Raw genomic sequence first — 23,542 nt, forward strand, 5'->3', positions numbered from 1 at the left:
TTATTTTTATCACTTTTTAATAATTGAGTAAACTTAAACATACTTGGTCTATTTCTATAATAATTCTTAATATATATATTTCTTAAACTTTCATATGCAGGACACTTAAACACAAAATGGAACTCGTCCTCAATTTCATTTGTATTGCAAATTAAACAATATCTTAAATTACGCTCTACTCTTTCACGTGAATATCTACCTGTCTGTATTCTAAGATTATGAGTATAAGTTTAAGTATAAGTTAGTTAGTTTAAGCATTTACAAAATTAAATTGGTCAAGAATGACACGACCGTTCGACCGATATAATTTGGTAAAAGCTTTTATGAACAGCAACCAATTTTAGTGTTTGAAATTACTTTTTATAATCAGTCGATTTACTAGATAGATTAATAGTTTGCAGATTTACCAATTAAATAAAGTAAATGTGTTAGTAAATTTAACGGAAATACTTCAATCCTATTTTCCAATTCACATCATTTATCTTCGTTTCAATAGAATTAACAAAATAAAGCCAGACAAAGCCTAATACACATGTATTTTGTTAAATAAATAAATAAATAAATAAAAACTGACACATTTTACTATTTTGTGATTTGTTGGGACTTGAAGCTGCATGCCTCCGGTGAGCCAAAACACTTTAGAGAAAAAAAAGAACTTAGAAAGGTTAAAAAATATTCACACTTCAAGAAATGATTTACATCTAATATTCAACGAATGACTGATTTTGCAGTATTCATCACCATATTTCTATTGCGTGACTTACGCAGTAAAGGCTATTTTTGCATATTTTGACTTTTTATTGTTAATTTACGTGGCTTGTAAGCTCTGAAAATGTTATTATTTTCGGTTTTCATTTTTCTTTTATATTTTTGATGACCGAATTTACGAAAAAAGACGCACTAGCCACATAGCTGTACCATTCTTTTTCTTTTTATGACAGATTACTTCACATTAATCCCTACGAAATTCTGGAGATATGCATCTAATTTGCTTTAAATGCATTTATAAGTTATTATTTAACACATGCATGTTCCTTCTAAAAATTTATTTCTAAGGTATGATTGGCCTTTAAGATGGGAAAAACATTTAGTAAAAAGTCTGAAAGTCGAAGACTTAAAAAATGTCGTAAAACGGACTTTATATTCTGTGAAATTTTCACAGCTAAAATCATTTGCAATAACTTATATTTGTGATGTATATAAATTATTTCTTTTTATTATATGTACTATGGCCTTAACATACATGCATGTAATATATTATTTTAGGGCAACAATCGTTCCTCCCAAAGGAAGTGTGTGTACTACCTAGCACCGTGCCAGGCTCGGGCCTAGGGGTGTTTTGTACCACCGTCATAAAGAAGGGCGCAGAAATGGGACCTTACCCTGGTCACGTGGTATCGAAACTCGATGAGATGAAGTCGGTGCATGCCTGGGAAGTAAGATGATATATAACACTCATATAATGATCTTCACTTGCGCTATGTCACTTTAAATATAAAAAAAATTAAAGTTGTAAATGCTATTATCAATTTATATGTCAGTTATCGTGGCTGATTATGTAATGTCGCATTTTTGCTTCGCGGAGCGCACAGCAAACTACCGCAGAGTGAAAGTACGACAAAGTGGTTTCCTCTGGCGCCCCGCGGAGCGAAAGTACGACAAAGTGGTTTCCTCTGGCGCCCCGTTGAGCGAAGTGGTCATTTTGTGGTATTTTGCCTGGCGCAACGCTAAGCAAAAAAATACGACACTGCACAAATCAGCCACCATACCTTGTAGCTAATAAGATATTGTTCTTATTAGCATAATTATGTATATTGGAGGACAAATGAGCCGATGTCATAACACCTTTTTATATTATTTTTTCCACGTTACTTGAGCTCGTCACGTTAATAAGCTACATGTAGTTTCTCATGTGCGTACATTTCAGATTTACAGTCATAGCGGATGTTTGATTGGCTATATGGATGGCGGCCAGAGTCCCGGAAACTGGCTTTCGCACGTGCAATGCGCGCGCACGGAACGTGAGCAGAACCTTGAAGTGGTGCAGATTGGAACAAAAATATTTTACAGAGCAGTACAGGTACAGCATTCGTCGGAAAATATGAACTTAATAGCAAATATATATTTCTTTTAGCTGCGGCAAGATATGTTTTTATATTTATTTTTAAAAAATGTTAGAGAATAAAAAGAACGGATATTAAATGATATTCTATTCCAAATCGTTGCACCATTGTTACAAAAAGTCTTTCCATTATTGGTCAACAGGAGATCGAGCGGGGTCAAGAACTTCTGGTATGGTATGGTGGAACTTACACTCTTTATATGGGTATACCATCCTCGTATAAAAAAGAATCCCATACAAAAGGTAATCCGCAATGTTTCTCACATTACTTTCGTTGTTTTTTTATATTTTAATAATTTTTTACTTTATTTTTTTTCAAATGCATGTTGTATATTCAGCAAAACATTCTGCAAGTGATAAGCATCTTAAATGTGCTAAAACAATTATTCAAACGTTATAAAACTCATCTTGTCCTTTCTTAAGCAAGCGAGCAAACTTTATATTTAAATCTCGTTTGTTTTTCTCTTTTTTTTTCATCAGAGAAATTAAGCCTTACAACGAAGAAAAAAGCCAGCAAAAAGCAAGAACATTTACAAAATGAAGTGCCCAAATCTATTAATTTCTTACTTCCTGGAAAATGGCACTGTGTTCTATGTCAACGTGGTTTTAACTCAAGAAGTAACTTACGTTCGCACATGCGCATTCATACTCTAGAGAAACCATTCTCGTGCAAGTATTGTTCCAGGAAGTTTAGTCAGTCATCAACATTACGAAATCATATCCGGTTACATACAGGTACAATCTTGTGAAATAAATATCATTTTTTTAATCATATATCGTAAGTACTAAAGACCAATGGGGACATTTAAAGTTCATAAATTCCCGATTTCATCTTCGTGAGTTCTAGATTTTAACTTCGTGAATTAATGTTTTTAATCTACAGAATTCACGATTTCAGCATTTCAACCTCACGAATTCACGATTTAAACTTCACGAATTAAACTTCGTGAATTTACGAAGTTAAAATCGTCAATTCGTAAAGTAGAAAGCATTAATTCGTGAAGCTTAAATTGTGAATACACTAAGACGAAGCTGTAAATTCCCGTAGATGAAATCGGGCATTCACGTAGATGAAATGTCCCCACCGGTCTTTCGTACGTAAGGCTGTGATAGAATACATGCCCATCTTTTTCTGTTATATGTATGAATAGCCTGCTGGCGGCAGCATAATCTACCCATGCAAGTAGTACAGACCAGGTCATGGTCTGTACTGTCCGCTAGTTATATGCATTTGGCCTCAAATAGGATAAATGTTGTATAAATTTATTTTTAAAGACATTTGACATGTGATATGGTCATTTATCAACGGTTGCATGAATTATAACCTTCACCTAACGGCTGCGTACAGCCCTAAAATATACTTTCAAGGAACTCTACTGACGTCCAAAGGCCCCAAAAAAGACTTTTTTACTTAGATCAACTGGGATATTTAGACAGAAACAAATTAAGAAATATACTCGGAAATAAATTTAAAATCGTATTTTTGTGCTTTTTCGAAGACAACTTAAGTGAAAGCTTTGCAACGCTTTTCAATTATAGGTCATTATCCACAATTAGAATAAATATTCTGGAAAAAACGTCTCGCGTAAATGATCTGAAATTTGGCACACAATTTATTGGTCTTGATCGACATCAAATGGAACATTAATCTCCAAACATTGTTTTCAGTCCCGCCATGTCAAAATAACTCAGTGAAGTTCCTTTAATTACATTGTAGTTCCTTTTGTACTGCAAATCTTACAGGATGTAATAAACAGTGTCATCACACATTATCATTATAATTATTATATTCGATTTTTCAAGTTTCTGCCTTTTCTTCGCTAAAGGAACTCCACTGAGGTCCAAAAGAAATAAAATTTGAATTTCTTACATAGATCGACTGGGCACTTTAACCAGAAAGATATGGAAAAAAATGATAAAGATAAACTCATATATAAATTGAAAATCGTATTTCTGTGCTATTGTTAACACGATTTGAGTGAAAAAGTGAAAACCGTTGCAACGCTTTTCAATGTTGGGTCATTTTTCACTATTACAATACTTATTCTGGAAAAAAAACAGAGTGAGCGAATGACTGAAACTTTGCACACATACTATTTGTCTAGACCTACACCAAATAGTACATTTATCTCGAAAATTATTTCCAGTCCCGTGATGTCAAATAAAACTTTTTGTCCCTCTAAGCTAAGTCAGCGAGATGAATTGATTGTTTACAGTATTTTATTTTATGTATGTATATATATTTTTAACAGGTGAAAAACCATACAGATGTATCAAGTGTAACAGTTGCTATTCTCAGCTCGCCGGACTTCGTGCACACCAGCGTAGTGCCACGCATAGACCTTCCAACAAACACTAAAACTGAGAACAATCAAACATTTATACAAATCTGAAAATTTATATGTAATTTGCATAAAAAATAAAATTTGTTTTATGAAAACACAGATTTGAAGGTGTCTTTTTTTTAGTTTTAGATCCATATCGCAAAATGGACCTTGGACAGAAACACATGCAGAACCAAATTTAAATTACCCAGCACCAAACTCCTTGGTTGCTGTCCATTATAGTTTCTAGTCTTAATGTCGCATTCATAACCAAGGAGTCTTTCTTCTGACAAGGTCCAAGGTTGCTATTGAAATTCCTACGGTAGCTGATTTTGCCACAAAATTACGACAAAGTTTAACCACGGACTTTAATTAGCGGAAAATCACCAGTTGCTCGAAGTCAACAACCTTAACCACTCGGCCACAGACTTGATGGAATATAATATTAATATGTGTAATATGATAATTATATTTGTACCGCGAAGATGCAGAAAGTGACAATACAAAAAGCGAAAAAAAAATTGCAAACAACATAATTTCGACATTAAATTGCTTTGACATTTTCCATACGACAAAGTTCAACTTAATTTGTGTATTTTTGTATTTTTACAAAGAATCGAAAATACGACATGGCGTAAAACAGCCATATTACAATCCTGAACAAGTGAACAGCAGCTATATTTGGATATTTAAAACGTCTTTCTGGAGAGTTTTGGGGCATTGCCATGGTTAAAGCTTATTTGAACCTATAAATTGCAAAAGCCAATTATTCAGATGTCTTTGTTTGAACTTCTTCCAGCTAGTACTGGTGTCATAAGAGGAAGTCTGACCAACAACGAAACCACATAGCTTTGACGTCATCATGGTCATATTTTAATAATACAATGTACTGCAAAGCGGAAATTCATGTAAATAAACGTTTTAACTATTTCTGTAAAACCTCAGCTGTTTCGGTTGAAGTTGTTTGGGGAAATATGTATTTTAAGTTTGTTTGGTTATGTCCATCGTAATGATAGTAACCTTTTCTTGCCAAACAAAATCTCAGATATCTGGTACAGGTTTCAATAAGACCTCTCGTTTAGAAACATTTTGATTGCAGTTAAAGCTTATAGTTAGTAGAATCTTTGATATCTGGTACTAAGAATGCTATATTTTTACAATAAGGCAAATGATTAATGAGGAACTATCTGTTTTTATAAATCTTTGAAGTATTGTATTTTTGGAAAAAAATATGGGTTTAGAGATGTAAAAGTAGTGGAATGAAGGATATGTTTAGCTTACATTGATATTTGGTTGAGAATTATTTTTGAGAAAATAAATTTAATTTTTTAAATGTATATTTTGGATAATTTAAGAATTAGCTTGAGACAGGTACGTATATTACGTTAATATACGTACCTGCTTGAGATTGTATTTTGCATTTTATTATTTCTGGATTTCTTTTTTTAAGTTGAGATCTAATCAAAAGGTTAAGAAACCACAAGAACAATTTATATTTGAATATTTCAAATAGGTACGGCTAAGCATCCCAAGAAAAATTATTTATTTACATTTAAGAATATCAAAATATTATTTTGTAGTACACTAGAATAATAATCATTCGCTCAGTACACGCTACATATTGACTGAATCTTAAGATGCTCGTGTCGTCGTTTCCGATTGCATTTAAGTATATCAGGAAAAAAACCTTCAAAATTACATAAGTTATAAATCAATCATGAATATCTATATCTATAATTTAGATAAAACTTGTTTTTGAAGTTTTAATGAAACATATTTAAATTACAAGTATGGACCCTGGATTCAAAGTGTAATGAGAGCCCTTAGGTGTATTACCAAATAAATGCAAAATTAATAAAAAAATAAATAAGAAATAAATAAAATGATGAAAAAGAAGAAATGCCCCTAGTACTACTATATGTTAGTAACGCTAACGTGAATCTACCAAGGGAGGTAATCACGTGAGAAGTTTGTGCAGTATGGAGTTGGGAGTTGCCTCCCATCTTCTATGTTATTTTTCACAATAATTGAACTGTTTTACATGATGAGATTTTAATTTATTATATACTTATAAATGAAATATTGAGAAATATTAATGAAATAAAATGTGTATTTTCAGTTTCTGTATTTTCACTGAAAAAATTTATTTTTCACTGCAGTGAAACATATTTTCCGTATTTTCACTGGTGTCTTGCCGGACTACTTTCTTTTAAATTCTGCCAGTACCCAAAATTTAAGGGAAAGTCTTTCAAATTTTAATGTCAAAAATGAGTAAAATGTATAAAATAAACAGAAAATTCAAGTTTTTTCCATAAATACATGATGTATTTTCATCTTGTGGCATGAAAATTACCATATTTCACTTGTGGCTACCGCCACTCATGAAATATTTATTTTCATACCACTCGATGAAAATAAATCATGTATTTATAGAAAAAACTTCAATATCCTCTATATATTACTTTAGTATATGTATTTTCATCACTACATGTACATGTAATAAAAGTCGTTGCATGTAAATTTCATGCTATGCAATAAAGTGTAACTCATCCTGCCTGTCAGTTTAAGGTAAGTTGACCAAAATTTAAATTTTAAAATATTTTATATAAATTTATTATAAGTGAAATAAAAACTACCAGATTGTGAGCCTCCAGTAGATATGCCAGACCACCCTGAGGTGCTACATCGTTCCTGTTAACAAACTTTCCTGTTAACAAAGAATTCATAGGCTAAGTAGGGGAGTACTATTCTCACAAAAAGGCGAATTTTACCATTGTGACTACCAAAGCCACTTCTATCTACTTTTTTATTGTAAAATCTTTACTTTCGCCTTACCTTGAAAAAACAACAAAAGAAAAAACCTTATTTTTGTCCAAGATTCTACTTTTTCAACTGGGGCAGTCTGCTTGTGTAACATGTAATTCATAAATTGAATACTTTTCTTAAAATCTTGTTACATTCTCTCTTAAGGTTAATTTTCTTTAATTGTTTTTAGGCTAACCTGTACATTCTTTCTTAAGGTTAATTTTCTTTAATTGTTTTTAGGCTAACATGGAGGCATGCAGCTTTAAAATCAAAGCCTCTTGTACCATGTTGTTTGACCTTTATTCAGATTACCGGTATTCATATCTGCCTGTGGTAATATACACAATGGGTAGATCTTTTTTAATTGGTTGTAAAAATAACAGTATCTTTAACAGTTACCAGGTTTAAAAGGTTGACCAGACTTAACACTTAATAACAGGCAGTGATGTGTCAATCACAAGCAATTGTTAAAGGGACTCCACTGAGGTTTAAAAGCCTAAAACATAACATTTTAATTTCTTAAATAAATGAGCTGGGGCACTTTAAACAGAAATGTATGCAAAGATGGTTAAGAAATATACTTTGAAATAAATTGAAAATTGTATTTTTATGCTTTTCCTAGCCTGCTTTGAGTAAAAAGTGTTGAAACGCTTTTCATTTTGGGTCATTTTTTTACAATTTGAATAGTTATTCTGGAGAAAAGAAGTGCATGAATGATCTGAAATTTTGCACAAAGATTAGTGGTCTAAACCTACATCGAATGGTACATTTACCTGGAAAAAAATATTTTCAGTCCCATCATGTCAAAAACCCTCAGTGGAGTCCCTTTAAGCATTGTCATAGTTTGAAAACATCTGTACTAAATTTTAAGCCATCAACCTTTATAAAATGCAAAAATCTATGTACAACATCTTTTTTATTCAGAATTTTTGATGAAATATTTCTTAGTTATTAGTGTAAAACACCATGCTAATGTTCATGAAAATTTAGAAAATGTATTTAAAAAAATTAAAATTTTGTGATGTGAACAAAGACATTATTTTGCACATTGTAAACTGGGCACTTAAAATCCATGTTAATTACCAAATAGAGGAAAAATAGCCCCTACTGTGTTAAAATCAGTTATTTAATCGAACATGACAATATCATGTAAATTATTACTCAGTGAATTTGAAACTTTTTACTTTCCTTAAAATCTTAGAACAATTTTCTCAGGTTTAATTTCCTTGAAATATTTTTGGCTCATCTTGAGGTATGCAGCTTTAATCTAATATTGGTTCAATATTTATTTAATTTGGTTGAGTCCTTCTTTTACAGTGCATGATCACAATATATACAGTAATCAAATTTACTTGATTAAAGAAAATTCAGTGTAGCATAAAAAAGCAATTTTCTTGAAAATACAGGGATGCATTGATCCTGACTCAAATCAATAAAAGATGACAATAAATCAATCTGTAAAGAGGGGATTATTTCTGTATGAAGACACTATGAAGATAGAGGGGAGTTCAGTTAGTAATTGATTAGTGTATATCTTACAGTGGGACCGTCCCAACACCTGGTGTTGGTATTGATCTATTGATTCACTTTAACTGTTGTCATTGAGGTAGCATATGTTTATTATCTAGGAGGATTTCATGATGTAAAATGTTCACTGGATATAAATTATACATGTGTATATAGATATATATAGGTTTAATGAATTTTGGGGAAAATGTGCTCAATGACAATGGGATAAAATGGAATTAAATATTTGTAAATTGATGTAATGTTATAATTGATGCGAATGGTGAAGATTAATTGAAAGACTTATAATGTAAGTGTTTTTTTTTCACTACAGTAAGTTTCTTTTTTTCAAAGTGTATACTTTTCACTGTTCTTATGTCTGTTCAAATACACCTGCTGAATATACCCATGTAAACAGTGCAGACGGTGGGTGGCATACCTAAATCTATCTGATCATGGTCTGCACTGATTACTAGATAGATAGATCTTTATCATCTTTTATCAGGTTATATAATTGTACAACAACATGACATATAATGATGTTTAATATTTTACAACATAGTAGTCTCTCAGTATTCTGTAGGTACTGTCCACATTTTGAAACTTTCCATTAAAATGATGAATGGTTTTGTTTAAGAGTAAAGAGATATTTTAAAACTAAGATAACAGGATTTAGGGTAGGACATCCAGGCTGTCTCTACAGTGATGTTGATATAGTGACAGACTAAGTAAGCTGACAAAGCGGCCCCCTAAGGTTTTAAAGGGACTCCACTGAGGTTTTTTGACACAACAGGACTGGAATTAATTTTTTGAGATTAATGTTCCATTTGATGTAGGTCTAAACCAATAACTTTTGTGCAAAATTTCAGATCATTGGCACACTCCGTTTTTTTCCAGAATAACTATTCATATAGTGAAAAATGACCAAAAATTGAAAAGCAAGGCTTTTCATTCAAAACGGACTGAGAATAGCACAAAAAAAAAGATTTTCAATTTTTTTTTTTAAATTATTTTTTGCATATCTTTCAGTTTTAATTGCTCCAGCTAATCCATAATATACAAATCCAATTTTAGGTTTTTATGCCTTTGAATCTCAGTGGAGTTCCTTTTAATATATTTCTTTTTGATTATAAATTAATCAGTGAGATTTTTGGATTGTGGACTTTCTTAAGAACCAAGCTTTCTGTGAGAATTAACTGGTAATTGCCAAGTTTTGGTGAGTGTATTCTAAATGTTACAGTGAATTTGTAATATATGTTTTATACTCAATAGGTTTGAAGTTAATGAACCTACCTACAAATTACTTTTATGTCATAAAATTTGAGGGTTAAAGTGATTAAAAAAAATTAAATTGTTACCATAATTTACATATTTGGATTCTTATTGTTTAAATACAGCTGTTCTTAAGTGAAATTTATTTATAAAAAACAAAATTGATGTAAATGATATTTTGACATGCACTCAACAATATCAACTTTGAAAATATGAGTTCAGTATAAATAAGCTGAACATTTTTTTCTTCATCTGTGATAAATCAGTCAGAAGCACATGTATTAGTTTTTCTTATTGTGATGTTTGGTATTTTGGTGTACATGTACTATGTACATGTATGGTGTTTTATTGTAATTTTACCTTTGTAACAGTATGTGTTAACATACAAGAAAGACAAGTGTCAACATTGTCTATAACATGGGTCATGTCTTTTTTTGTACATTTACAGTTACAAGGCTTAGTAACTGTTGTAACTTTTCTTTAACATTAATTGTTGCTTTTTAATCTGCTCATTGACATAACTTAGAACCCTAAGCCTGCAAAAATGTACCCATGCAACCATTGCAGAACAGACCAGCCGTCACATCCTTGATGTCTGTTCATGTTCTGTACTGTTTGCTATTCAGTATAAGAACAAGTAAAATGGTTTCCTGCGGGGGAACATTTATAATGATTTAAAGATATTTCATTTAGCTATTTTCAACATTGTTTGGGGGAAAAAATGAAAAAAAAATAACGTTTGTATCAGGAATATAGTTGACAATAATTGATCAATAGAAGGTCTTTGGTCTTGGTCGAAAAAAAAAACAATATTTATGTTTAAGAAAATGATTAAATACCATTGTATGAATAATTCCGTGCAAAAGATTAAATAAAATAAAATAAAGTAAACACACAAGTTTACGCAGAAAATATCTCTATCTATTATGGCAGATGCCACAAACGAATGTTTTAATTCTGTGGATTTTCACTGTAAACAATTTATTGTTTGTAAAATTTCAGATAGATATTAAAGAAACATTGATAATTTTCAAACACATCATTCAAGTTTTTCCATCTTAAACGGTAAAATAATAATAGAAAATTAGAAATATCACGTAATAGTATTATGTTCTTAATTAGGTGTAATTCGGACTAATTACCTAGCATTGTGTACACCGGTCATTTGAGAGACCGGTGTGTATGATTCCCTAGAGGTAAATCCGTAACGTACCGGGAAACGGTATTTAGCTATGTTTTCGAATAGGTCAATTAACCAATCATGTACGGTTTACAGATCACATGCTCCTCCATGTACCGAAAACAGGTCACGTGCTCCTCCATGCCTGAAAAATTAAACGCGTACCAATACCTTGCGGGCCGGTTTAAATTTTCTCTTAAAATGATGACTGGTTTTGCCCAGATTGAAAGATGGACAAGTGCTTTTAAGATATTTAGTGTTGTAAGGTTAGATAATGTAAGTGGAAGGTATTGGTTTACTATTTTAAAATTTTGGGAAAATTTAAATTTTTTTTTAAAATTTAAAAGGGCCCCTTATTTTCCAGAAATTTTTTTTCAGGGGTTGCCCTTTAAGGGTTTTAGGCATCGAATTGCGGCCCCTTTATCCCCGCGTGATGGTAAGAGGGGAGAGCTGAAGTGGTTTTTTTCCCCTTGGTGTTGCTTTTAAATTTTGGGGGCATAGACCTAAATTTAGCGCCGTAAAACCAAAAAAAACAAAAGGGGAAGGTAAAAAAATTAGTACTAAGGCTTTTGTAAATACAAAGTGTTTCTATAGGAAAATATTTGCTTTTTTAGACATATTGGGCCTTTAAGGAATTTTTAAGATAATATTTATGTTCTTATGTTACAATGGTTACATATTTGACATGTTACAGGTTTGCTGGTGATTAATGATAATGAAGATGATGGTAATTCATGATGTATTCTGGTAGGATATGTTGGCTTCTGTATTTGGCTGTTACATTAATAGGTGAGTACAATAATATTTCAATGTAGTGTCAGTCAAACGTGTGAACAAAGGTCAACCAAGGGAGAGACTAAACATGGCCTTTATAGACAAGTGGTCAGTATTTGAAGAGTTACTCTAATCTATTTAATCAATGAATGGTTGACCAAGCGGGGCCTTTATTTACAGGGTGATCTTTATTTAGAGGTGATCTTTAACACAGGATTGACTGTATATACATGTACATGTACATTTGTGTATGTAATGGTGATATAGTTAAGATGTTTGCCTCTCAGATCAGAGATCTATTAAGTTTGAACCCTCTTTAAGTCACAACTATCTTCCTCCTTTATATGGCAACTTCACTGAATGGACCACTGGATGAGCCTTCTTCAATGATTAAATATTTGCTTCACTATTAAATTTACTTGTAGATGTACATGTACATGTAAATGGTTTGTTTGGTTGAGTTTTAGTAGCAGCACACTGTAAAGATTATATGAAGACTTCAGGTGTCCTTCAGGTGAATAATATCAGGCACAATAAAGCACTGTAGAACCGTCTATGTCTTGTCAATTTTACTAGATAACTTCCTCACAAGAAGAATCCAAAACTACTGGTGGGATTAAATGAACCCACAGCAGTAAGGTGCAAGTCATTTAAAGTTGAGGATCTTAATAATCTCAGCAACAGATGCCCTTATATTTACTCAAGGGTTTTGCACCACAACAAAATACATAATAATGTAACAATTTTACCTACAATAATGTTGCAAAGGCCTTCTACTGGTACTCCCTTCTAAAAAATGGTCAGAACATCACCTACAATAATTTATTAAAAGCCTTCTGGCGTATCCCTCTTAAAGAAAGTGTCCACATCACCATGAATAATTTATGGAAAGCCAAATTGATTTAGCTTCAAAACAAAAATACCATATCACCTAATTTAAAAAAGTCAAAATTAAAACACTAGCCTATTTCATGACATGATTTTCTTTTGTTTTAGACTATATAGGTAAACAATAATGTAATGATATTCTCATACTTAAAATGTTGCCAGTCTGCCCTGTATTATATCAAAGTGCTATCACATTGTCTGAAGTTGTCAGAAAATGTTAGAACATATGTTTGGTATTGCACTTTACTTGTATGTAATTGTATACCACTCTAACATTGGTGTATTGTTTCAGACATTTATGTAGTATTTTAAAGTTTTTTTGTTGTTGTTGTATTAGTGTAAGTGACTATCAATTTAAGATCAATTTCTAATAGATAAAGTTGGAATTCTCAACATTCATGCATGCCTATCTGAATACAGTGTAACCTTCACAGTACATCTGTCTGTAGAGTAAATTGCCACCAGAGTCTTTCAGTTCTTCCAGATGTATGACTTTACAATATGAATTTATGACTATAACCTTTCAAGATTGGTACCTTCCAGCAGTAAGGGAAATGTTTGCCTCTCCAAGGTGTTGCTTTACACAGGTTTAAACTGTATACATACATACATATAGATTTACAGGGGGACTCCTGGGGGTTGTTCCAGTGGCCAATTGGTTCAGGTCACTGGCTCAGCCTTTTGCACCCTCAACATTGTGTTAAAATCAATGGGCAATATTGGTTAAGATCACTGAGCATTTTGTTCCCTCACTATTGAATGTTCAAATCCAGCCAGGGACTTTGGATTTATTAATTTGAGGAAGCTAACCAGCTGGCTTTTAGTAGGAATGTGGTTTTACTTTGGTACTCATGTCTGAAATATTGCATTGAATGGCTCCTGAGGTTCTTCCTCTAACCACAAAATAACTAGTTATTGCCACTAGTATAAAGCCAGACCAGCCTGCACATCCTTGCAGTCAGACCAGGCTCTATACTGTTGGTAGCTCAATTTTTAGCTTGTCTGTTTATAGAAGAAAAAGTTAAGGTATAATGAATGCAGTGCCGTCGTGTTAGTTGTTGTCATGCAAAAACTTTAATGTCGCCCATTATTTCAAACATTTATAAAGTTATCAACATGAAAATTTAGAATACTAGTCTTAAGATGATAGACACGGGACATTGTTCTGTTAGCTATATTTTGTTTTGTCAATATACCACTTCTTAACTTAAATTTTTGTCAAAAGTTGTTATTTAAACAAACAAGCATTGCTCTTGTTGTATTTTAATACTGAAATCTCTTACATATTGAATAGACAGTTTCAAATTATTTGCTGGCTGGGCAATTCCATTAAACAAATTCAGCAGGTGACAATTAACCACTGATTTTCTGCATTTTTTAACATGGATACCCAACTTTACATTTGAAACATGTTTGATTTTCCTTTCTTTACAGGAAGCTACATCAATTTTATGTCAATTTTATTACAGGCATCAATGGTTGTAAAGGAATTGTTTGAGATCTAAACAGATTAAAATCATTAATATCATAATAAAAATAACTGGTCTGGATCATCTAAAGAGAATTTCTTAAGCCAAATAACAATGATGACAAGTTATAATTTGTAGAATATTGTTTTGTGTTTCTTTACAGTCATTGAACATTTTTGTTGTTTTTTAGGCTGTTTTGTCAACATCATTTAGTATAAAAACACACTAATGTATGAAAAATTTAGTCATTTTAATATGAAAAAATTTTGGACGGGGTCCGGTCTAATTTGGAAAAAATGCACAGTGTTTTGCCAAATTGGGATCTTTTATGAAAAGTTAACATCATATCATATTTTGAATATTTCAATTTCAATGCTTGTAAACATTTTGCATTCTAAATTATAATACATGTATCTACTTTTTGGGGATTCATTACTCTGTGAATATGGGTATAATATCTCAATTACATTTCAGATTTTTTTTGGGTTTGGAATTGGAAAAAAATATATCTATGAATAAAAATAGTAGTGATTATAAAGACTTTATTTAAAGGCACATTATGCTTCAGAAGCAAATAAATTTTTGCTTGTTTAGAATGTACTACCATGAATTCTATAACATTTAAATAATGAATTTCGAGTATATTAGATGCTTTTTTCTGAAGAAAGTCAATTGCTAAATGCTACATAATTTGTTATTAAAGTAGCAAAATGTAAACAAAGTAATATTTTCACTTCCATACAAAATACTTAATCACTATTACTTTATGAATTGCTAAAAAAGCAACAGAAGAGAAAGTCAGTGTTCAGATATTAAATGGCCAAATTGAGTTAAACCTTAAATTGGAAACTTAACATGATACCAAAAATAAAAAAAACTTTTGAGAAATAAAAATACATGTAGGGCATAATGTGACTTTAAAGAGAGGCAACACAATTAGTCATGTCCAGTCTTCTGTCAGCCACTATGAATGTATATTTTAATTGGGCAGGGTCCTTTACCAGACCTAAATGAAGAAGGAAATAAATTGCTGGCTTTATATAAATTACATGTGTTTCATGTTTCAGGGTTGTCCTGTATATATGTTGTGGAGGGAAGTTGTGAGGTAGATTACTGTAAGAATAATGCCACATGTGTTCATAACAACACCTTCAACACAACCACATGCAAGTGCCCACCACAGTAAGTCATTCTTTACTCTGTGAAATAATTAGCAGTAGTCTTCTTTAACTTTGAATTTTGTAATAGAACTACACTGTATATTATAATTACTTTGGCTTCATATGGGTTAAGGTTATTTTCTTCAAAGCTCTTGCCTCTCACCATCAAAGTTTTGAGTCCGGTCAGGGACTTTAAGGATTCTTTCATTTTAGGAAGCTATTCAGCTAGCTTATGAAACAATGATGGTTCTACTCAGGTGCAAGCTAAGTTAATGTGCATGAAATATTACACAAAGGAGGTCTTTCCCCACTAGTAAACCTGGAAAGTCGCCATATTACCCTTAAAGTGTTGGTTTGACTTTTAAACCATTTACCAACAAAAAACAAATACTACCACTTTATATTCATTCTTTCAAAGTAGGAAGTTTTCCATTAGAAAAATCTCGATGGCCATAAGCAATTTTCTCTACATCTGTCGTACATGTAGGTTATGTCAAAACGCAAGTCAGCTTTGATTTTCTCTAAAATCTATCCATCATTGACAAAGTAATGCCCATCTATATGCAAATAAGTAATTTTCCATTATCTTTGAAAGGCTTATGTATGCTATTGCCCCAAAAAATAAGACTGTATATATTTTCATTCACATTTGATGGAACAATCATCATTTGTGCTTTTAAATATAACTATATATTTGCTATTTCTTTTAAGGCATATTTTTGTATGTGATACCTGATTATGGTATAAAATTTGCGTTGGGTATAATGGTGCTTCTGTTAGACTTTCCATGTTGAAATATCCCAAGCAAATTAATGTTTTATCTTACAGAAATAAAAAAGGCACATCAGCTCCTTCACAAATGAAGGGGGAAAAAGCCTTAAATATTTTACCTTTCTATAAACTTTATGTTTATATATTTGTTTTAGATATACTGGAGAATTCTGTGAAACATTAAACACTCCATGTGAGCCTGACCCATGTTACCATGGTGGCACCTGTACAGTGGAGGCTGATGGATTTAACTGTGCCTGTACCCGGCATTTCCTAGGTGACAGGTGTGAGGCTGTTAGAAGGTATTGTCTCTATGACAACCCATGTGACAACAACGCTGTCTGTGAAGATATACACAATGGTATGTTAATTATAGTCTCAGGTGACCTTAAACTTTGTGAATTTGTTTAATGGATGTGCTTGAATTTTGAACCTAATGTGAACACCTTGTGAACACCAAAAGTTCATATTACACTCGTGGCTGCGCCACTCGTGAAATATACCTTTTGGTGCTCACTCGGTGAAATATATTCCTATCTTACACTGAACTAAACAAATATCCTCTATATCATCTATGCATAATTATGCATTTGTTCTACATGTTTCAGGAGGATATACATGTTATTGCACCCCTGGTTACTATGGCAACCATTGTGAGAAAGAGATAGATGAATGCAGACCCTCACCATGTGATGAGACAGCAACCTGTCAGGATGAAGTAAATGGATACACATGTCTTTGTCCACCTGGTATGTATTATCTGAAATAACTTAAGTGCTGTACCTTCATTTAATAGGTTACCTGAAATAGCCTCTATTGAATTAAGCTAGGTAATCTGAAATAGTATAAGTGCACTATCTTCATTGAATAGGTAATCTGAAAAAAGCTTAGGTGCTCTATCTTCGTTGAAATGTTATCTGAAATAACCTTCAATGAAAAGGTAAACTGAAAATGCTTAAGTGCTGTACCTGCTGTACATTAGTGATGTTCCGATTGTCGCAAGTCGCCGATAATCAGTTACTGTTATGTAAAACGACATAATCGGTTCTCAAAAATTTGTTCCGCGATTTGTGGAAATTGTTTAAAGTATCAAAGGGAATTAATTCTGACGATAATTTTCTTTTAGGAACACCTCGCCGATCGCAAAAAAATCGCTCAGAGACAACTTAGGGTTTAACAGGATCAATAAGTAATGTAAACAATAGTAATATAATGTGACGTGTGTGACGGTGAATGGTATTATTTGACATCCATTGAAAAATAAAATCTAATTCGTTAAAATTATGACTATATAAGGTTAAAACTGTGTTGAAAAGTGCTAAATGAAGTTCATGTTACTAAATATAATCAAGTGCCATGGTAAGAAATGTTACTTCCCTATTTCCTTTTAACGCGACTTTATTCGAAAAGTTATCGATTATGTCCCATCCGTCTGAACCGATGATCGATTGGGACAAATTTTATCCGATTTCCATCACTACTGTACATCATTGAATAAGTAATCTGAAATAGTATAAGTGCTCTATCTTCAAGGGATAGGTAATCTGTAGAAGCCTTCATTGAATAGGTAATCTGAAATAGCTTAGGTGCTTTAGACTAAGCTTTATTTAATAGGTAATCTGAAATAGCTTAGGTGCTTTAGACTAAGCTTTATTTAATAGGTAATCTGAAATAGCTTAGGTGCTTTATTTTCATTGAATAGGTAACTGAAATAGCTTAAGTACTCTACCTTCATTGAATAGGAGTGCTTCACATTTATTGAATAGGTAAACTGAAATAGTTTATGTGCTCTACCTTCGTGTATAGGTAATTCGAAATAGCTTAAGTACTGTATCTTCATTGAATAAGTTATCTGAAATAACTTAAGTACTGTATCTTTATCATTGAATAGGTTATCTGAAATGGCCTAAAATATTAATGCTCTCTCTTTATTGAATTAAGCTATGTTATTTGAAATAGCATAAGTGCTGTATCTTCATTGAATATGTAATCTTAAATAGTTTAAGTGCTCTCTCTTTATTGAATTAAGGTAATCTGAAATAAATTAAGTGCTCTATCTTTGTAAATGTGAAAAAGCTTATTTCATTTATCAAAGACTATACAATGACCCTCTTATTAAAATATTTATTTAGGCAGAACAGGGGTACACTGTGAGACAGTCGCCACCTCTGGTTGTACATCACAGCCTTGTATGAATGCTGGTACATGTACAAACACCGGAGTTGATGCTCTGTACAGTTGTACCTGTGTTGAAGGATACACAGGTGTCCACTGTCAAACTAACATTGATGATTGTTTACAAATACAATGTGGTCAGTATCAGATATGTTCAGATCTGGTCAATGGTTACAGGTTAGTTTCTTAATATGTTCCATTTTGTATTTCATCTTTTGATAAACTTTGACATTTATTACTGAAACTTTCACAAACTGGATGGAATTAGGCTTCCTTGACAGTTACAATGTATTATTCGAACCAAAGTTGAAGGTCATAAAGAAATTTCTTAGTCTCAAATTCAGATTTCAAGAATTTGACTGGTCAGAAGTTTACACAGAACTTTCACTGACCAAGGAAAATCCTTAGATTTGGGACAGAGCTTAGAAAAAAGTTTTATAACCAAGAGACCAGTACTTACTTTTTCTTTGCATTTCCATTTAATAATTGAAAGTACAAAAAGAAAAAGCTTTTACTTACTATGCATTATATAGATTTGACATCTGAATCATTATGAGACCCTGGACTTGTTTTCTGTTCACATATTTTTTAGATGTGACTGTATTGCGGGGAGAACTGGAGACACATGTGAGGAAGTTGTGGACACTTGTGTCAGTCAACCATGTCAGAATATGGGGACCTGTGTACATGATACAGACAGATATATATGTAACTGCCCAAAGGTCAGTTTGAGAAGTCTTTTGTAACTATGGTTTGTATATTATTAAGAAATGAAATGTACATGTACAACCAAATATAATAATCTCAGTAACAATTGTCAACAAGCTACTTTAGATACAATACATGCATTCACTCAATCCTGACTGACTCAAAAGCATCATCCTTTAAGAAGATTCCATCTGTATCACATTGGTCCCAATTATTACCAAAACACTAACATTATTTCAAATTCAGGTGTCTGCAATTAAGGGTAGTTAAAGTTGTTGACTTCAAATTACTTGTCCCTCATTGTTGTGGCAGGGACTATGGATTCTTTCATATGATGAAGCTATCCAGCTAGCTTACAGAATGTCTGTGGTGCTATTCAGGTACCAATTAGTGCCTAAAATAATGCATGGAGGGACAACTTAGGTTTTCCTAGCAACTTGCCATATGACCTGTACTGTGCTGGTGTGGTGTAAACCCCTCTAAAAAAGAAAAGCTAACATTATTTCTTTGATGAACTGGCCCCATGTTCACAAATTAGGAAAAGTTTGGATTAGAATCAAATTTAATGATCCTGATTTTTATACATTGCTTTATGACACTAAAATTGATAGTATTTTGCTTAAGTTAAAAAATACATAAACAAAATGTTAAATATCTGTAGTAATAAAGTGGACAAATAACAATACAAATGCAAAGCTAATCTGGACGGAATAACTTATAAGAAACAATTTTAAGATCATGATCAGCTTTTGGATCAATGGTAAAATGCACATATCATATAAAGTAACAAAAAACAATTATATCATAAACATGATATTTTCAGTCCACTTTTATCAAGTAAATACTGAATATTTATTCTATGAGGATAAACAATGGTGAATATTTGAGTTTTTGATTTTGAATTTTTGATTCCTATCTCTATCCTGATTCTAAAATCTTAGTGAATTAGGGCCTGATGACTTGTCAGCAAACATGTATGTTAAGAAAAGTTGGCCTTGAAATCATGATGATTTAGTTTTTAAGGGAGACCGTGAACAGAAACACTAAGTCACAGCTACAGCATTTTTGTACATTTAACACATGTATTTTGTGATGTTGTTACAGGGTTACGCTGGAATTCACTGTGAAACGCAGATTGACCCGTGCTTCCCTAACCCCTGTCATCACCAGGCTATCTGTATTACCAATCACACACTGTCCACAGGATACATGTGTAACTGTACTGAACATTTCCTGGGTGACAGGTGTGAGGGTAAGATTACAAGCTGTCAATCATCACCATGTCACTCTGGTGGAACATGTACAGAGAACATTGATACACCAGGGTATACCTGTAAGTGTGCCAGCAGATACACTGGTACCCAGTGTGAGACAAGGCTGGATGGTTGTCTGCTTGCAGGATGTAACAATGGTGGAACATGTACACACTATAATACAGGTAAGGGAAAATTGATGACTGTATTTGATGTAATTGAATAGTTTTCATTATAATAATAATTGGGTGAGCGATATGAGGCCGTAATGGCCCTCTCTTTTAATAGATATTGCTCATGTCCCTTCAGAGAGAGTGTTAGTCATTTAATATTAACAACCAGTAGTACAAGAGAGCAATTCTTACAGCATTATTAGCAGGTTCTGTAACTTGCCTATAGCAATCCCCAAAACTCATTTCATCAAAGTTTTGCCCAAACAAGTAAGATATTGTCATTGGAGTATGGAGGTATGAAACTCACAAGCCTTGGATCTTTAATTCAGCATTTTTATGCTCCCCGAAAAATGCTCCCCGAAAAATTTCGGGGGAGCATATAGTCATCGGGTCCGTACGTACGTCCCAAATTCGTGTCCGGCCCATAACTTTGTTATTTGAAGTCAGATTTTAAAACTATTTCACAGAAATGATCACCATATTGAGACGACGTGTCGCGCGCAACATTTGGGTCGCTACCTTGAAGGTCAAGGTCACAGCATGACCTTGCAGCAAAATCGTGTCCGGTCCATAACTTCATTATTTGAAGTCGGATTTTAAAAATATTTCACAGAAATGATCACCATATTGAGACGACGTGTCGCGCGCAACATTTGGGTCGCTACCTTGAAGGTCAAGGTCACAGCATGACCTTGCAGCAAAATCGTGTCCGGTCCATAACTTTGTTATTTGAAGTTGGATTTTAAAAATATTTCACAGAAATGATCACCATATTGAGACGACGTGTCGTGCGCAACATTTGGGTCGCTACCTTGAAGGTCAAGGTCACAGCATGACCTTGCAGCAAAATCGTGTCCGGTCCATAACTTTGTTATTTGAAGTCGGATTTAAAAAATATTCCACAGAAATGATCACCATATTGAGACGATGTGTCGCGCGCAACATGTGGGTCGCTTCCTTGAAGGTCAAGGTCACAGCATGACCTTGCAGCAAAATCGTGTCTGGCCCATAACTTTGCTATTTGAAGTTAGATTTAAAAAGTATTTCACAGAAATGATCATCATATTAAGATGATGTGTCATGCACAACATTTAAGTCGCTACCTTGAAGGTCAAGGTCACAGCATGACCTTGCAGCAAAATTGTGTCCGGCCCATAACTTCCTTATTTGAAGTCAGATTTTTAAACTATTTCACAGAAATGATCACCATATTAAAATGGCGTGTCATGCGCAACATTTGGGTCACTACCTTGAAGGTCAAGGTCACAGCATGACCTTGCAGCAAAATTGTGTCCGACACATAACTTCATTATTTGAAGTCGGATTTTACAACTATTTCACAGAAATGATCACCACAATGAGACATTGTATCGCGCGCAACATTTGGGTCGCTACCTTGAAGGTCAAGGTCACGGTATGACCTTGCAGCAAAATCATGTCCGGCCCATAACTTTGTTACTGGAAGTTGGATTTAACAACTATTTCACAGAGATGATCACCATATTGAATCGACGTGTCGCATGCAACATTTAGGTCACTACCTTGAAGGTCAAGGTCACAGCATGACCTTGCAGCAAAATAATGTCAGGCGCATAACTTTGTTATTTGAAATCGGATTTTACAACTATTTCACAAAAATGATCACCATATTGAGACAATGTGTCGTGCACAATATTTGGGTTGTTTTTACACTTTGAACTTTGTCTGTGACATAACTCTGACACAACAAGAGGTATACCTTCCTGTGTCCAAAACCTATTCGGGGAGCATCACCCGGTTCAACCGGCTCTTGTTTCCAAATGACAAAAGTTCTACTGCTGATGGTATTTACAAAGCATCAGGTTTAATTGTACACTCAGTTGTTGATTAACTACTACTACACTTACCAATATTTGATGAAGTTTGATGAAGTTTGTTAAGTGTAAAGAATTAAGATACTTGGTGATTTTAGACAAATTTACAAATGTACCTGAGCTTCTAAATTTCAGATTTTAAGTTTTTAACATATCATCTCATTACTTTTGTATTTTATGTTGCCAGGACACAATTGTACGTGTACACCGGGGTGGACAGGTGAAGATTGCAGCATTGATAAGGATGAGTGTAACATATCACCTTGTTACAATGGGGCTGCTTGTATCAATTTACCTGGTTCCTTTATCTGTTTGTGTGGTGACAACTGGACTGGGAACCACTGTGAACAAGATGTAGCAGACTGTAACACAACTTTTTGTAAGAATAATGGTACATGTATAGAGAAAAAAGGTGAACAGTCCAAGTGTCAGTGCAGAGAAGGTACTATGTACATGTTATGTTATTTAATTGTTTATCTAATTGTTATGCCAATTTTAACACATTGGGTCATATCTTGAAAGTCATTCTACCTTTAACTGGCTTTTCTGGATAACTAAATATAAGTAATATATCTAATAGTATTTACATCTATCAACTTATGAATATAATTAATGATACTTAAGTTTCACAATATACAACTACTTGACATTTTATTATATGTTATACCTTATGATGTATTTTGGGCCGGAGGCCTTTATTTACAAATAAATGATTTGAGTTGAGTTGAGTAATTACCAAAATATTGGCAAATGACCGACTTTATACTTTCTGAATCAGTGTTGAGAGACATTTATATGACCATTAGACTCAAAGTCTGAGGTCTTTCATGGCACAAGCAATACTGTCTAGCCCAGGGTTTGAACTACCATTCCCATGGATTACAAATCTGATGCACATTGACCTAAGTTAAGATGGACATAAATATGTTATTTAGAGTAAAGGGAATGCTATACTTGTACCTCCGTATATGAGAATATGTTTACTGTAAATTGCAAAAATATTCTTTTATGTAGATTTTCAATTAAACTACAATGCAATGTATATTTAACACTTCCTTCTGGTTTTATAATTCTGGTTATGAACCTTTCAGACTGACAATAAATCTTTA

At 33.0% G+C, this 23,542-nt stretch overlaps 2 protein-coding genes across 2 annotated transcripts in view; both read left to right on the forward strand.

The window, feature by feature from the left end:
* Positions 1-1,271: 1,271 nt before the first annotated feature.
* Positions 1,272-4,507, forward strand: LOC132730676 (PR domain zinc finger protein 12-like). Its single transcript, XM_060716656.1, has 5 exons — positions 1,272-1,436; positions 1,928-2,080; positions 2,266-2,365; positions 2,603-2,857; positions 4,375-4,507. The coding sequence occupies exons 1-5, from the start codon at positions 1,371-1,373 to the stop codon at positions 4,479-4,481; spliced, it is 681 nt and encodes a 226-aa protein (XP_060572639.1). The 5' UTR covers positions 1,272-1,370; the 3' UTR covers positions 4,482-4,507.
* Positions 4,508-8,684: 4,177 nt separating this feature from the next.
* LOC132730677 (neurogenic locus notch homolog protein 1-like) overlaps positions 8,685-23,542 on the forward strand; it is a 30,690-nt gene continuing 15,832 nt past the window's right edge. Inside the window, exons 1-9 of the mRNA XM_060716658.1 lie at positions 8,685-9,067; positions 11,904-11,998; positions 15,408-15,522; positions 16,427-16,632; positions 16,880-17,020; positions 18,404-18,623; positions 19,039-19,168; positions 20,259-20,592; positions 22,621-22,875. Coding sequence (XP_060572641.1) covers positions 11,944-11,998; positions 15,408-15,522; positions 16,427-16,632; positions 16,880-17,020; positions 18,404-18,623; positions 19,039-19,168; positions 20,259-20,592; positions 22,621-22,875 — 1,456 coding nt within the window. The 5' untranslated portion in view covers positions 8,685-9,067; positions 11,904-11,943. The remainder of the gene's footprint in view (positions 9,068-11,903; positions 11,999-15,407; positions 15,523-16,426; positions 16,633-16,879; positions 17,021-18,403; positions 18,624-19,038; positions 19,169-20,258; positions 20,593-22,620; positions 22,876-23,542) is intronic.

Source organism: Ruditapes philippinarum, unplaced genomic scaffold, assembly GCF_026571515.1.
Source record: "Ruditapes philippinarum isolate M1 unplaced genomic scaffold, ASM2657151v2 ctg5311_1_1_1_1, whole genome shotgun sequence".
Lineage (NCBI taxonomy): Eukaryota > Metazoa > Mollusca > Bivalvia > Venerida > Veneridae > Ruditapes > Ruditapes philippinarum.

What these genes read in the sequence shown, in the direction of transcription:
- LOC132730676 (XM_060716656.1), top strand. Translation starts at nt 1,371, where the DNA reads ATGGGACCTTACCCTGGTCACGTGGTATCGAAACTCGATGAGATGAAG. An exon ending in TATTTTACAGAGCAGTACAG is followed by an intron (nt 2,081 to 2,265) that starts GTACAGCATTCG and finishes ATTGGTCAACAG; the next exon opens with GAGATCGAGCGGGGTCAAGA. An exon ending in AAAAGAATCCCATACAAAAG is followed by an intron (nt 2,366 to 2,602) that starts GTAATCCGCAAT and finishes TTTTTTCATCAG; the next exon opens with AGAAATTAAGCCTTACAACG.